We start from the raw sequence: 14,800 nt of genomic DNA, 5'->3' as shown, positions 1-14,800 counted from the left end.
GTGCTCCATGCTCGGGGCAGCAGCCTGCTGGCTTTTCCTGGTGCTGCTAGAGACCTGCCTCACCGCGGTCGCAACTCTTTGTCGAGGTGTATGCTGCGCCTGCATGCTCCGACACAGCGCGCATGTCCACCTGATGCTCGCAGGCCTCAGCCCGGGGATCAATTGGGAAAGACTGGCCATCCTGCTTCGTGCCGTAGAAGCTGTGGCGGGTCGGCGACGACGAAACTTGGTGGTTTGCGAGTGGGATGATTTTCTCTGGCTCCGGGCGGCGTCGGATGTTGCAGGGGCTTGTCGCTCGGCTTAGCTTACCTAGGTAAGGTACCTAGGTAGCTTAGCTTAGATACCTACCCTGACCACTAAGTCTTGATTCCCGGCTTAGATCTCACCCACTCCTCCGCCAGGGTAATAAACGTTGATTCTTTAAGCTTGAAAATACTCAAAGGCGAGAGTTGCAATACTCACCAACCTCTCGAGCATTCTTTTTATTACCATGGGTCTATCAACTTCTACGAGGGTAGGATCCCCTTGTTGAGAAGGTAGTGATACCCTTGCTGAACTAACATTCATTATCCTGGCGGAGGGGTACACCACCCGCTCACTTTCATCTACACTCGATTGGTCACAGAATCGTGGTGTCCATCAAGGCCACATGCCTATTGGTATTATAGCATGGCTTGAAATCAGGAGTGGTGTCAATATTTACTGTTATGTCTTATCAACGACAAAAACCGTAATCCTTTTCTTTAAGAACAAATTGTACAGTGGCAAATGGTTCATGTGACATTGGTCATGCAGCAAAAGTCTCCTTGATTTTCTGACCGTATTTTGAAGGAGACTTCGGTGTAGTATAGTATGAATCATCGACAATTTTGTACTCCTTCAGGAGAACTTGGCTTTATCGACATTTCCATTTGTGCTTTGGAACTGGGATCCATACAGGGATGACATGGATGATATTGCCATATCCAACGGCCTCACCACGAAAACTTGAATCACCAGTATGACGAGCCGAAGGAGATGATCTCCCAAATTGAGAACCGGCCGCCTCCCTCTACTAAACGTGGAATCAACAACCTCGAATGGCAACTTGGCTCCAAGATGCTCCGTGGCAACATGAAGACCACTGCTAAAGCCATCCTCGTGGAACCCATACTTTGTCCATGCGCCGGCGTAGCTTATACCTCGGGTATTTTGGATCCGAGGAAGTAGTCCCTGTGCTCGAACGGCTGCGGCGTTGTAAAGCGGATGAGCGTATGAATACCTCCCCTGTACAGTCTCCTTCTTCGGCTCGTGTAACGGGTTGAGCGTAACGAGAACATCGCCGAACGTCTCCTGCGGAACATGCTGAAGAATGTTCATATTGTATGTCAGGGATACTTGATCAACTTTGTTTCTACCCGTCTGCTGCGACGAGAGAGTCAAGTAATTCCAACTGGACCAGGCCTTTCGTGATTCCGGCATGAGCGAAAGATCCGAGTGTAGCACTGCAGTATTCTCGGACGTATGAAACGAGGACATGATGGACTTCTCATACTCGGTGGCAGAATCCTGAATGATCGAGTATGCTTGGTTCCCGTGAGTCGCCAATATCACATGGTCGTAAATCTCAGATTTTCCTCCTTCTAGGTGGAGTCGAACCTGCCCATTCTTCTCATTGGTCACCGACTTGACAGGCGTGTTGAGAAACAGATGATTCTTTGGGAAGCCGCGCATCACTGCGTCTATATACGCTTGTGCGCCGTCCTTGACCGTGAGCCAGTCTGGACGTGCTGCAACTGTGGATAACAGATGATGGTTCCAACTGCGAGTGCGTTAGCCTTGGCGCACATGCAAACAGGCAAGTAATTGTTTTACAGGAACCGAACCAGGGTCACAGCGGGAAACTCCAGAGCGCATTTGTCGGGACCTGTGCTCCATACACAAGCCGTCATGGGGATGAGGTAGTCATCTCGGAATGCATCCGAGTAGCCCTCTCGAGCTAGATATTGGCCGATAGTCTCCTCAGGAGTGAATGACTTCTCAGACAAAGCCCCTGTGGTTCCCAAGTCGTCATCAACTAACAAATCTAGAGCAAATTGATTGAAGCGGACAATGTCAAAGACCATACGCCACATTCTCGGCGAGAAGAGGTTTCGTCTCTGGCAAAACAGAGCGTCGATGCTTGAGCCGGCCCATTCAAGCACGCCGTGATCTCGAGAGATCCCAAATGTCATTGCCGTTGGCGTTGTGGGGACATCGACTTTTTTGAGAAAGTTGATGAAGTTGGCTGGAATATATGTTAGTGAGTGAGGTCTCTTGATAGAACGGCGGGTGAGCTTGCGCACTGACGGTAGGTAGCAGTGTTCAGGACAATGAAGCCCGTGTCGACCATCGTGGTGTATTTCCCACGAGTCCACTTGACTGTGTTGGTGTGACCACCGAGACGCCCGGCAGCCTCATAGAGATAGACGTCATGATGTGTCCTGTTGAGGGCCCAGAGCGCGGCTAGGCCAGAACAACCACTGCCAACGATGGCGACCCGTTTCCTGGTAGAAAGGTCAATTGTCGATGTCATTTGATAAGATGCAAGGGCAGGAATAGAGTAAGAGAGGACAAAAGAAAGCACTTCAACAAAACAAGTCTGAAGATTTGAGCGGGCGGCAGCAGGAGAACTAACTAATCACCAGCTGTACATACAGCCAGAGCTTTCATGACTTTCTTTTTTGAGTTCACTAGGAGAGCGGGCCAGCTGGCGCAAACAGGTGCCGGTACGACATGGAATGGAATGGGGGAGTCGGCGGGATGCGGGAAGAAGCCACAACGGATGAGTTGACTGTGCTACATGGTGGACATAGTAGGGAATGACAGCTCAGTGCCGGGACAAGACAGATGAAGGACCCAGCTTGCCTGTCACGGCCATTCTCTGAACGCTTCAGTGACTTGTAGAGATACGATTTGTATGCAGTAAGTACATGTAGATGGTTGGGGCCTATGACTATGTATCTAGGTAGGTAATTTGTGGGTGGTAGCGGGCAGGCCTGTGAGGTGTCTGGTTGCAGGTGAGACACTTGCAAATGTCAACTCACATTGGTTCTTGCTCCTCGGCCATGGCGTACCTTAAAGTGTGCTCGTCACTGCAAACCCGAACTTTAACAACGGGATGGCGCTAAGATGCTATGGGTTGGGAGACAGAACAAATATACTATGATGCTGTAGAAGTGAACAAACGGCGAGCCACTTGGGGGAGGGTGGCAGAGAGGGAAGAAGAGGGTAGATGGAGGTAGCCATTGGAGCTCTCTGAGAAATAATCCATGCCAGGTGTGACTTCGGTGACACTTAGATCTGAAGTTGCTTGACACTGCGATCCGAGACGTATGGGCCTAAGAGTCGTAATCGACAGGGGTTGAGACGCACGCATTGGCACCGGCACCGGCACCGGCACCGGCGCTAGTACAGTACGCATACTCAAGTGAAAAACACAAGGGCACTGATCGGGATGGCCAGAACCCAGGGGCACTCTGGTATTACCTTCACTATACTTCATCATACAGTTTCGATATTGTCAAAAAAGAGGTGGAAGAGGCCTCTCCAGGTAACATCACATGCTGGATAGGGCGCTCCCCAACCTCAACAGGCAAGGTGAAGCAGGAAGTCGTCCTTCTCATCAAATCAATCAAAATGTAGAGGCCTAACGGGATCCCATATTCATTGCAGCGAGTATGAAATTCTTAGAAGCACCGATTCACTCTGCCCGGCTAATACAACTCAACGCGCATGGGGGAAAGATTTGGGCGCGCTGAGCCTATTACTGCGTATCCGGGATTTCAACTTTCTGTAATAAAAAAGGAAAAAGAGAGAGGAATGAGAGAGGCAGAAAAAGCCACCAGCAGTATAGTGGCGGTGATGATATTGCCAGCTTGCACCGCTTGCCGCATGCGTGTATCTGGTGCCCCTGGGCTCCACTAAGATGCACCCGCCTCCAACGATTGGGATTGTACGTGATTGGTCGAAGCCACACTCAACGGCAACCTTGGAAGGCAACATCATTCGCACCCTCCCTCCACCTTGATCCAATGACTTGATGATACCCATTCTCGACTGAACAACTATTCCACCGACCATCGACTCCACGACCACCACACTATCCCCGCCCTGCTCCTCGACCGCTGTACCAGACATCTGTGCCTGGCCACTATCTTCGGCCATCGACAAGCGAACCTGCTTTCGGGAACGCCCTCCAAAGTCCGGCAAGGCCGCACCCGCCTCCGCGGCACCATCTCCATCCATCATGTCCAACCCCCTAGACACCGATGCTGGCTCTGAGCTCTTCAGCAGCTATGAGGCCGAGTTCAAGCTCGTCCAGGCAGATCTGACCCAGAAGCTGGACCAGATCCCCGAGCTTGCAGGCGAGCCGCGCAAGGCCGCCATCAGCCAAGCCGAGAGAGCCCTCGAGGAGGCCGACGAGCTGCTGGGACAGATGCGCCTCGAGAAGCAGAACATTCCCTCCGCCACACGCACCCGGGTCAACCAGCGATTCCGCAACTACGAGACCGATGTCGATGGATACAAGCGAAAACTCAGAGGCCTCGCCGATGACCGCTCGGCCCTCTTCGGCAGCCGCTACTCGGATAACCCGAGCGATGTGCAGCTCGAGCAACGGCAGCAGCTGCTGCGAGGCTCAGACCGCCTGGATCGGAGCACCCAGCGTCTGAAGAACAGTCAGGCCCTTGCGAACGAGACCGAGGCCATCGGTGCCAGCACCCTCGCGGACCTCCATCGGCAGAGGGAGACCATCCAGCACACGTCAGACATCCTGCTCGAAAGCGAAGGCTATGTTGATCGGAGTGTCAAGACTCTGAGGGGCATGGCACGTAGGTAAAGCACCCTTTCAGGCTCCTCGCTCTAGTACAGATGAAGTTCTAATCATACCCTGCAGGATGGCTACGAATCGGGTGATCACCATCGCCATCATCACCGTTCTTGTTTTACTTATCATCGCCGTCATTGTTAGCAAGTTCAGATGAACACGGAGCGCTCGCTTGGCTTGGAGTTGGGGTTTAATCCATTGGTTGAGGCGTTGTGTCCCGATATCTATCGTTTACTGCAAGAACTGCTTAGCTCTACATATCCGATCTTACTTGTTCATTAAGTCTGCATGACATCAGAGGCATTTGCAAGTTCATAATATCAATTCTGGACACGAGCCAGTCTCTCTATCTTTTGCGTCCATGCCAAGCATCTTTTGTCGTATCGTGAGGATGAACGCAAAGTCCCGGGTCATTCTCAGTACAAATCAAGAAATGAACAAATGCCTAAACGCCTAAACGTGCCCTATGATGCCGTCTAATTTCTGCCCTTCCTGAACTTCTTGACTCTGCCTCCTGAAGGTGGACCGCGTCGCTTGTCTTCACCGAGAGCTCTTCTGCCAGAGGCAATGCCTCCTCTTCCAGACCTGCCGCCCGCACGAGGACGACCCGTGCCACGGCCTCTGGCATTGAAGCGGTTTCCACGACCAGCCTTCGCAGCTAGCGCAGCAGCAGCGCCAGCCTCGTCCACATCCATGTCTTCATCGTCATCATCGTCTTGGCTCCGTTTATTGGACCACTTGAGCTTCCCCCGCAGACCCTTCTTTGGAACATCCTTGCCCTTAAGCGCGGCCACATAGGCGCCAACACCACTCTCCTCTCCGTTGCCGGTATCCAAGTCCATAGCCCCATCATCGGCCTGCTGGCCAAGAACCAGTCTTCCATCCATATCAACCTTGGCTTTTGTCTTGGTCGGCTTTCGCAACTTGACCGGCTTGGTGGTTGAGATGTTGCCCAATGCCCTGCGATCCAAGAGATCCAGCGGTTCGTCTTCGTCCTCAACAATGTATGTATTGCCCTCCTTGCGCTTGCCCCTCTTTGACTTTCCGATTATCTCCTGATCAGAATCATCTGATCCATCGGATTCACTGCTACTGTATAGGGCCTGATCGTACTCGCTTTCGAAGCGGCCGCCTTGTCTCTTCTGCCCCTCGTCGTCGTCATCTTCCTCGCCAGCCTCCTTGGCCGCTTCCTTGCGCTTCTTGCTGCGCTCCTTAGTCTTTCGGATATTGGTAATCAGTTTTCGGTCCTCTTCGGGACAATTCTTATGGACGACATCATAGCCAAAACGACGGACCATCCGCTCAAGAATGTGCTTGACCTTGGCACGGAAATGACCCTTGTGTTCATGGCTCCATACCATGAGATTGGGAATCATGGAAGCAAGCCGAGGTTGCATCAACTCGGTTGGCAGACTGATGACAGAGACCTTTACAAAACCCAAGACACTCTTGACAATCTCTCGATTGTTTGACGTCAAAAAGAGATCCATTGTTTGAACGAGGTCGCTGAGCGTTTGCGGACTCAGCGATCCTTGAAACTCGTACAAGACCCGAGAAATTGCCGTGATAGAGGCCGAGATCATGTGCGGTGTACTCCCCGCCAATCCGGCGCTCACCATGGTGAAGTATTCTTCAATGCTTGCAGCTACCGATGGCGCATCCTTGGGCATATGTGGAACTTTGCTATTGTCAATCACCGCACCGTCAGCGGCGGACATTTTCTGGCCAAGTAAAACGAGCAAATCAAATGCGGTGGTCCTGGCACGTTCGTTTTGTTCTTTGCAGCCGATGACAACTTCCGAGAGGATGGACGGGATGAAGTGCAGAGAGGTGTCTGGTAGGAAGGGAATCAATGCCGCAATCGCTGCCAGACGTTCACGTCGTGCCGGTGCCGATACGGTCTCTGCGCTCGACAGCAGCAGATTTTGTAACTCGTCGTGTCTCTCGCGCAGCGCTGCCTCTCCCGCTGGTGATTCCGCAAGGCGAGGAATGATCTTGTATGCCTTTTTCTGCAGCTGAGCGTCGTCATTCTTCACAACGATGAGTGACGCTATCTCAAACAAGGTAGCGAAGCTTTCTCTAGGGAGATATGCAGAAAGAGTGATAACAAGATCCATGAGGGTTTGTGCAGTAGATGGAAGTTTCTCGCCTCCCTTGGGGCCGTCTGTTTTCTCTGGCTGGGCGGCGGCGTCCTGCAGAGAGGACTCGAGCATCTTGCATACCCGGTCAAACGTCTCTGTAAGCTCCTTGGCTGGTGTGACGCTGAGATAAGCGTTGATGGTCTGTAAAATCATGCCCCTGGAGTGCGGAAGTGTCTGTCCGTAAACATTGAAGAGAACGGCTAGGAAGTTGCCTGCAAAGGTGCCAAGGTAGTCTAGATTCTTCTGTGCCTGCTCTTTCGTGACTCGGCTTTGCAGTAGTAGATCATCGTCTTCCTCTATGGAAGCTATCGCCTGGTTCGAGTCAACCAAAGCTTTCAAGGCTCGACAAACATCAAGCCTCAGATCCACTTGTTGATATAGCAGGTTTGCGAGAAGTTCTGCAAACCCTTGGTCAAATGATTCTTGAAGATCAAGCGGAAGGTCGCAATATCCCGGGAGGATAGACCAAACCTGGTGAACCACAGTTTCGTAGATTTTCACTTCCATCGTTTTGTCATTTGTACCATGGTCAAGGACCCTCTGAAACATAACCTCACTCAAAGGAACGAATTCGGTCCGGAAATGGCCCAGGTTGGTGTTGGCTGTGTAGTCTCGCAGCAATGGCAACATCCAAGCGCGGCCGGGCTGACCCTTCTTTGGTCGAGCTAAATTTAGAGGTAGAACATCCAATACAGCCTCGGGGCCCATGGCTCGGATAGCTTTACCAAGCACCTCATCTGCCTCTTTCTTGCCTGCAAATGATTCGTTGCTCCTCATATCACCAATAGACTTGGTAACATCGACCAGGAACGGGAAGGCTCTCCATCTGAGCGAGTCATACATCGCCCCTAGGACGTTGAATGTCTCCATCCAGGCGCCTTGGTATTTGACACTAAGAAGACCCTCTACTACTTTGACAAGTTTCTCGAGAATCTTTTCGTCGTAAATTGATGGCTCTAAAATCACCTGTGCTGGAATGCAGTTCGCTAAGAAAGACACCAAACATTCTGATGCTGATATCCTGATATTATGTGCCGGGGACTCAAGAAACTGGGAAACCATCGTGAACAACTCCGGCAGCTTCTGGAAGGTATCTTCCGGTTCGACTTGTGCGGAGACATCGTAACCCCTCGACAAGATTGCAATCCAGGGGGGAAGCAGCTGGGTGTCGTTCGGGGCCGGCCGTAACTCAGAAATTATCTCCAGGACGCGCGGTAGCTTGGATGAAGCAAGGTCATCAGCCAAGCCTTCAAAAATCATTTCGAAGATGTCAAAAACAGCAATAGACATGTGCTCGTTGCCGCTGCGGGCAATGCCGAGTAAGAGCTCGCACAATGGCTCAATCTTCTTGCTGGGCCAACCCCCACTTGCCCCAGCGACTGTCTTGATCAACTGCAGCGCATGGAGTGTATTCGGATCGTGTGTTGGCTCTGAACTCTTTTTCTCTTTTCGCGAGCGACTTGCCGTGTCCGCTATCTCGGCAAGGGTCCGCATGGCTGTCTCTGCGCACATGTCTGCGGCAGGATGATCTAGGGAGGGTGATGGCGGCGGGTTTTTGAGGATCTTTCTGAGTGCTTCCTGGGCCCTCTTACGCACCTTTGGCCGGTGCTCTAGGGAAAGATTCAACAACCCGGCAACTGCCCGCCTCGGACCGATCTGAGCCGCAGATAGCTCCCATGCTGCCGAGTCCTGCGCAAGAAGCAGGCTCTCCAAACATCCGATCGATGGTCTCAGTAGAGGAGCGTCGGCGTCGGGTTGTGAGACTACTGGCGCTAGGAGCGATAGAATCTGTGTGAATTTGGCTCGGAGGAGGGGTTGAGGAGCGAAAGGTGTGACAACATCGAGAAGATAGACAATTGAAGTCGTAAGGCCCTGATTACCAGCACCATTTGAAGACGCCTGGCCAAGAAGTGCAAGGAGTGCCGCAAAATAGGCTGTCGGAGTGGGCTCTGAGCTCTGCTCCTTGAGGGTCGCATCAACCGCCTGTAACACAACCGCCGTCTAGATTCACGAGCGTTAGAAGACGTCCTTCATCAGATGCGCATGCGGAAATTGGAGAGAAATTGGCAATAAAAGCCATACCTGCTGTTGGCTTTGCAAATTCGGTGACCGTATTTTGTCGAGCTTCTCTGTGAGGGTTGGGGTCGCCATCTTGAAAGACCACTTCAAGAGGTATCTTGGGACATGGACAACAACTCACTGGCAGATCGAGGCACCAAGAAAAAGTTAAGAAAATTAAAGAATTTTGGTGTGGGGTGGTGCTTATCGGGACTGATAAGATGGATGACTCAGCTGCACTAGATGCTCCCGATATGTGACCGCCTCATACCTACCTAGCTACCTTAGAGAAGCACGGACATCACCCGCAATTCTAAGACGGCTCTGGCAGCTTGAGCATTATGAAGAGATGGTTCAGTAGTGCGTACTGTTGTCTGCCAAGTAAGAAGAAATCAATAGCTGAGTAAACTGCAGGAAAATTGAAAAGTCACTTTATTCATTCGATGGATGAGTTAAGTCAGACGCTGTGTCGATTCCAATGCTCCACAAGCCCAGAGTGTTCCGAGTATTGCGGGCCGCCTACCGCAGTAGGGAAGGCTATGTACCTTGCGTACAATGAGTGCGTGTTGCGACGAATCTCAAACATATCCCAAACCAGAACGCCATCATCTATGGACAGAGAGACACCCAGCTTACGTTTATGAAAACTCGTTGTCAGCCTCCTCGATCTGGCCCTTGATTCTTAACAGAATCGTCGTCTTCCACTTATCCAACTTGCTCATCTGATCATAGGCGTACAGCTTGTCAGCGAACTTCTCCTGATCGCCTTCCTGGACAGCCCCAAGAACGTCTACTAGCAGTTGATGTTCTCTTTGACTGGCGAAAGTCGGATCCATATCCCTGTACTTGTCGAGAGCCCGCTCCGTAGACACCTGGTCTCCTGTGGCTAGGTGGCAGATGCCTGCTTTGAGGAAATACTCCTTCACTGAGTACCTCATAAGGTTGTTGCTGATGGACGCCTGGGCAACCTTTTCGTAGTTCTCTATGGCCTTGTAATAGTCTCCGTCAAGAGCGGCAATGTCTGCCACCTTCAGCCAGAGCTTGTTCGCCAGTCTGATGGCATCCGATTAGCATGTCGCAGATTGAAACGAGAAGGAGAGGGTCTACGTACGCCGTGGCACCATCGCCTTCATACCATCCAGCAGAAGCCTCGTAAGCGGCCAGAGCACCCTTCATATCGCCCAGCTCGACCTCATATAGTTCACCCAAGCTCTCCTTGTGAGATGCAGCTCTTCGGAAGTTGCCCTTGGTGCAGTATTGATTGATGGCAAAGTCGAGGCACTTCACTGCTTCCTGGGGGCTCTCTTTGCGGTAGACCTTGAATGCGTCGACCAGAGTGTTTGCAGCATCGTCGGGTTCGTTCAGGTTCTTGGTTTGAATCTGTGCCGCCTTCTCGAAAGCTTGACCGGCTTCGCGATCTTGCCATGGTATTAGCAAGATTGTGATGACAGGTTAGATAATGCGACGACCTACTTGACTTCTGCATCCTGAAGGCGTTGGCAGCCTGGATATACAAGTCTGCGGCATTCTGGTATTTGTCTTCGCGGCCGCCAAAGAAGCTGAAACCGCCAGATGCACCTTGCAGTGCCTTGTCTGCCTACAAAAACCATCAGCGACCGTTGTTGTCTCGAGACCATGGGGCGGCGGGGTGTACCTTCTGAAGCAAGGCTCGGGGATCCTGAGCCATCTTCTTGATGATGAAATCTAGATCGAAGGTTATTTACGATGATTTCGAGGAGCCGGAAACCATGCGACAGGGTAGGGCGGCGTGGTAACTAGTTGGTGTTGTGGATTGCGTAGTGTAGATGTAGAGGTGAGTTGTCGTTATCCTGCGCCTGCACCGAACCTAGGTGGGGGGGGAATGGGGCCACAGCGGGGGCGCTGTCACAGAGCGACTTGGGTGCCCATCAACCGTGTCCGCTGCGGCAAGGTATGACGAACACCGCCAGCCGCTCCTGTCATCAGCCATGATGGCCTAAGGCATAAGGCACCCCACACCAACAAGCTCGACCTCGTGCTCGAGTCTACCTGAAGTGGATGCTCATTAATACCGAGCTCGGCTCACTAAAGACACATAAGTTTCATCAACACCTCATGTACAGCCACCATAACATGGATTAATATAATGAACACGGGACTCGAAGTCTTGGGAAGGATTTTATTCTTATTATTATGAGAATCTGGAACATGATAAGTTACAGAGGTTCAACAACGTCATTCGAGAACTTCAGTGTCACAATACTTTGATCTCGTTATAAGGCCAACAGCGTTCTTGAAATCCAAATTCGACTACCTGTACGATCATCGCCATCAGCTTCTCCTTGGCAATGTCCTGGACCGTACATGGTCCTGGATCAAAAGCGCTATACGCAATGAAGACCTTATCACCGGGCAAGCATGCTGTGGCAGCACGCAGACAGCAAAGCTTTTCATGCATCTGTGCACGACAGCCACGGAGGCTGTATTCAACAGCCGTTCAGCCACCAGGAAGTCGAACAGGAGCCGCGAGCATCCGCAAATCTCAAAACATCTCGGAGATACTTGCCAAGCCAACGTGGTCGGCAAGATCACTGCTGCCCGACAATTCTACCTCTTCAAAAGAAGAAATATCCTCAAAACAACTGCATCACCTTCTACGGCTCTCTGCTCTACCCTTACCAAAATCGCCAGAGGAGGAGAAGCAGATGATTGATATTCTGCAGTCGCAGTTGCACTTCGTCAGGGATATTCAAGCAGTCAACACTGTAAGCCTGTCACCCTTGAGGTCAATTCGCGATGAGACAGAAGAAGGTCTTCGTGAGGGTACGATTGGTGTTGAGCAGGTATCAGTGGCGCTCTCGGAGGAGACAATATTTGGGCATAGCAGGCGACCCCGGAGACAAAAGAAGAGTGAGAACGTCGATGCCGGTGGTTGGGATGTCCTCGGCACGGCATCACGGAAAGCTGGCAAGTACTTTGTTGTCAAGAGTGGGAAAGACTGAGATGTCGCCTCAACCACTGATAACGAAGGACCTCCGTTCACAGCTGTTCACAGATGTCACACACAGCACCCTGAGATACGTCGATATCTTTGGATTCGCGGCATGCAGGCTACGTTCCGAGCAATGTGTAGATGAGTGGCGCGAAAACCCCGATCGAATAAGGGATGGCCCGGATGTCCGGGGCAGTTTGCTGAAAGTGCAGCCTGCATGATCCCCATCGAGGTTGCTAATGCATATGCGGAGCAATGCCTTGATCCATACGCTCTGATCGTTCCCTTGTTCTCATAAGTCGTGGTTCATAGCAAGAAAAAGATACTCCCTTCCATCAGATGGGCAATTTGCCCATCTTCCCCTTTTGTCCTCGTGCGTCACGGCCACCCGGTTCATTCCTCTGTCGTTGGCCTCTTCGAGTCGGGATATTTTCTTTGTTCGCACCTGCAATGAGCTGCGACTGCTTGTCGAAAAGTGCAAGGGAATGTTCCTCTCTTGCCAACTGCGCCGGGTTCAGGTCATCCCAACCTACGCGCTTCAGAATGGTCCCCATCAGCTTCTGATATCGCGAGTGATCCCTGATCAAGTCGCTCACATCTACGTTCTCCACGCCCTTCGCTCCATCAACGGGCTGCAAGCCCGCAACTCCGAATTGGTGGCTCCCTGTTCGATACATGAAGCCTAGCAATGTATCATTCTCGGAATAGACATTCACGAGACGACCTGCTGTTACGCTCTTCATCGACACCCAGACGTTACCCTCCGAAGGAATCGGGCCCCCTATTAGAATTGCAGAGTCCACAAGGGTGAACACTCGTCGCTCCGCCAAATTCATTAAGCATGTATAAATGACCCGTGCAGCAAGGCCGAACCCAATCAAGGTGATCCCGCGCTCGCCATGTAACTTGGCTAAAATGGCATCGGCAAGCGTCGCACCCGCCTTGTCTGCGCGGACAATACCGACACACCATGGATTATCGAGAAGTTTGCTGACTTTCATCAATGTAACGGGCCATGTTGCCTGCTTGAGGGTATCGATGACTGTATACTTGTTAGTGCTCTAGCCGTAATCCTTTGCAGCAGAGTAGTTGGGGCATTGGGTTACGAGAATGTCCATGAAAAAGCAAGCCTGGATCAACAAGGCGAGGAAGAAACTAGAAATTGGGGGAAATACTCGATCGTCCAGCCATATCCCCCTTGGCACTCAACCATGCGGCACTCTTGGCCACCGTCTCGAGAGACGTACCGATCTTCAAAAGCGCTTCGCTGTCCCATCTGAACGCGAACACCTCGCTCTGATTGCCTAGTGCCTGCCAGGGTTGTGTAATGTCTTCGTTCTCGGTTGTCCACCCATTGATCCCAAGCACAACTCGCAGTCTTCGGTTATCTGGGGAAACATCCTTGGCATCTCGGTATTCGGATCCAGTTTCACCAAATAGGGGGATGAAAGCGAAGTCTTGGACATCCTTGGTGAAGATGTCTAACATCTTGCCAGTCGCCTTATTTGCATAGTAGATGCCGAAAACAGTACCGAGACACATGCAACTGTCAGCTACCGGGCCAAGGAGGCCAGCAATGGTTGCTGGTCCCATTGTTGGTCCACCGCCGGGCACAATTCCAATTCCCGCAGCAACGAGAGGCGCTACGAGGCTGCTGGATCCGGGAGCGCCGCTCCCACCCACGGCGGATTTCCATCTTCGAGAATTCCTAGGCTCTTCAGATCGAGGACGAGGAACCTCCTCGACAAACGTTTCTTTCTGTACCTTGGACATGATCTTGGCGACTCGTGCCTCATCCTCGGCAAGGATGTGCACTGGGAGGCGTAGGGAGGATGTAACATGGAGCATCATGATTCGAGAGTACGAGGCGTAGTGATCGATTGACAAGGTCTGGAGCAGAAGGGCACGGAGGAGAAGCTTTCTCTTGTCTATCTGAAGACTGGACAAGGACGTCGGTAGTGGTGAATAGAGCTTTGATCCGGTGGGAATAGCCTCGGTAAACGCTTTCCTGGTCCCGAATGTCCCTGATGTATTTGGTCAGCTTCTTTAAGCAGATACCGACGGTTGGCTGGCCTGGGATATTTGCAATCTTCGTCGAAGACACAGGCTACTTCTCGTCGGATGGGCATTGAATCCCTGTAAGATGACGAAGATGACTTGGGGTCTCAGTAGGCAAAGGTGCATGCTTGACTTACCATGATGATTGCCTCGCTGGTTGAGCGCGCCGCCTCGAGACGGGCCACTCTGACGTTGCTGTGTAGGATTGCTGTTGACGACGACGGTGATTTCATTGAGCTTTCTCATGACATGAGTCTGCCACTTCTTGAATGCAGCCAATGTGTCCTTCTTGAGTTCTGCCATGGACGGGCTCATAGCCTCAGGGGCAGCCTGGGTATTAGCGATGGGTTAGCAGCGTGATAGCCTCACTGTGGCCCCATACTAGACGCATGGGTCGAAATGGGAGGGAGTCAGCTCAAGATAGACCCATGTGAGACTCACCTTCTGGCTCACCATCTCCGGGGTGTAGACCCAAATCTTGACACTGGTCTGGCTCCTCGCCAGCTCAGTTCCACAATACTGAAAGGTCTCAATCACCTTGGCTTGCATATTCTCCATAATGGCGGTCACAAGTGTGATGAGGTCGGTCTTTTGGGGCATGGTGAGCACCACGCTCAGGTCCGCCTCCCTTCTAGGGGGAGGTCGTCGGCTGCCTCCGCCGGGTGCCATGGTTGAAGTGGTCTCAGCGATGGTGTTGTCAGAGGTCAAAGGAGGCTCAGATGGAGG

The 14,800-nt window shown here is 51.9% G+C and overlaps 4 protein-coding genes across 4 annotated transcripts; 1 reads left to right on the top strand and 3 right to left on the bottom strand.

Annotated features, from left to right (window-relative positions):
- Positions 1-1,850: 1,850 nt before the first annotated feature.
- Positions 1,851-3,088, bottom strand: UCRPA7_7486 (hypothetical protein; the record flags this gene model as incomplete). Its single annotated transcript, XM_007920016.1, has 3 exons — positions 1,851-2,266; positions 2,329-2,525; positions 3,066-3,088. The coding sequence occupies 3 exons, from the start codon at positions 3,086-3,088 to the stop codon at positions 1,851-1,853; spliced, it is 636 nt and encodes a 211-aa protein (XP_007918207.1).
- Positions 3,089-4,267: 1,179 nt separating this feature from the next.
- Positions 4,268-4,858, top strand: UCRPA7_7485 (putative vesicle transport v-snare protein; the record flags this gene model as incomplete). The annotated part of the gene is made up of 1 exon (XM_007920015.1): positions 4,268-4,858. One exon carries the CDS (start codon positions 4,268-4,270, stop codon positions 4,856-4,858), a length of 591 nt encoding a protein of 196 aa, XP_007918206.1.
- Positions 4,859-5,322: 464 nt separating this feature from the next.
- UCRPA7_7484 (putative ribosomal rna-processing protein 12 protein) lies at positions 5,323-8,247 on the bottom strand (the record flags this gene model as incomplete). Its single annotated transcript, XM_007920014.1, has 1 exon — positions 5,323-8,247. One exon carries the CDS (start codon positions 8,245-8,247, stop codon positions 5,323-5,325), a length of 2,925 nt encoding a protein of 974 aa, XP_007918205.1.
- A 4,104-nt stretch (positions 8,248-12,351) lies between these two features.
- On the bottom strand, positions 12,352-14,743 carry UCRPA7_7482 (putative duf726 domain-containing protein; the record flags this gene model as incomplete). The annotated part of the gene is made up of 4 exons (XM_007920013.1): positions 12,352-13,058; positions 13,264-14,040; positions 14,212-14,404; positions 14,516-14,743. 4 exons carry the CDS (start codon positions 14,741-14,743, stop codon positions 12,352-12,354), a joined length of 1,905 nt encoding a protein of 634 aa, XP_007918204.1.
- Between the last annotated feature and the right edge of the window lie 57 nt (positions 14,744-14,800).

This window comes from Phaeoacremonium minimum (assembly GCF_000392275.1).
Source record: "Phaeoacremonium minimum UCRPA7 unplaced genomic scaffold PA7_03_scaffold_534, whole genome shotgun sequence".
Lineage (NCBI taxonomy): Eukaryota > Fungi > Ascomycota > Sordariomycetes > Togniniales > Togniniaceae > Phaeoacremonium > Phaeoacremonium minimum.
This window is presented reverse-complemented; position numbering and strand designations above follow the sequence as displayed.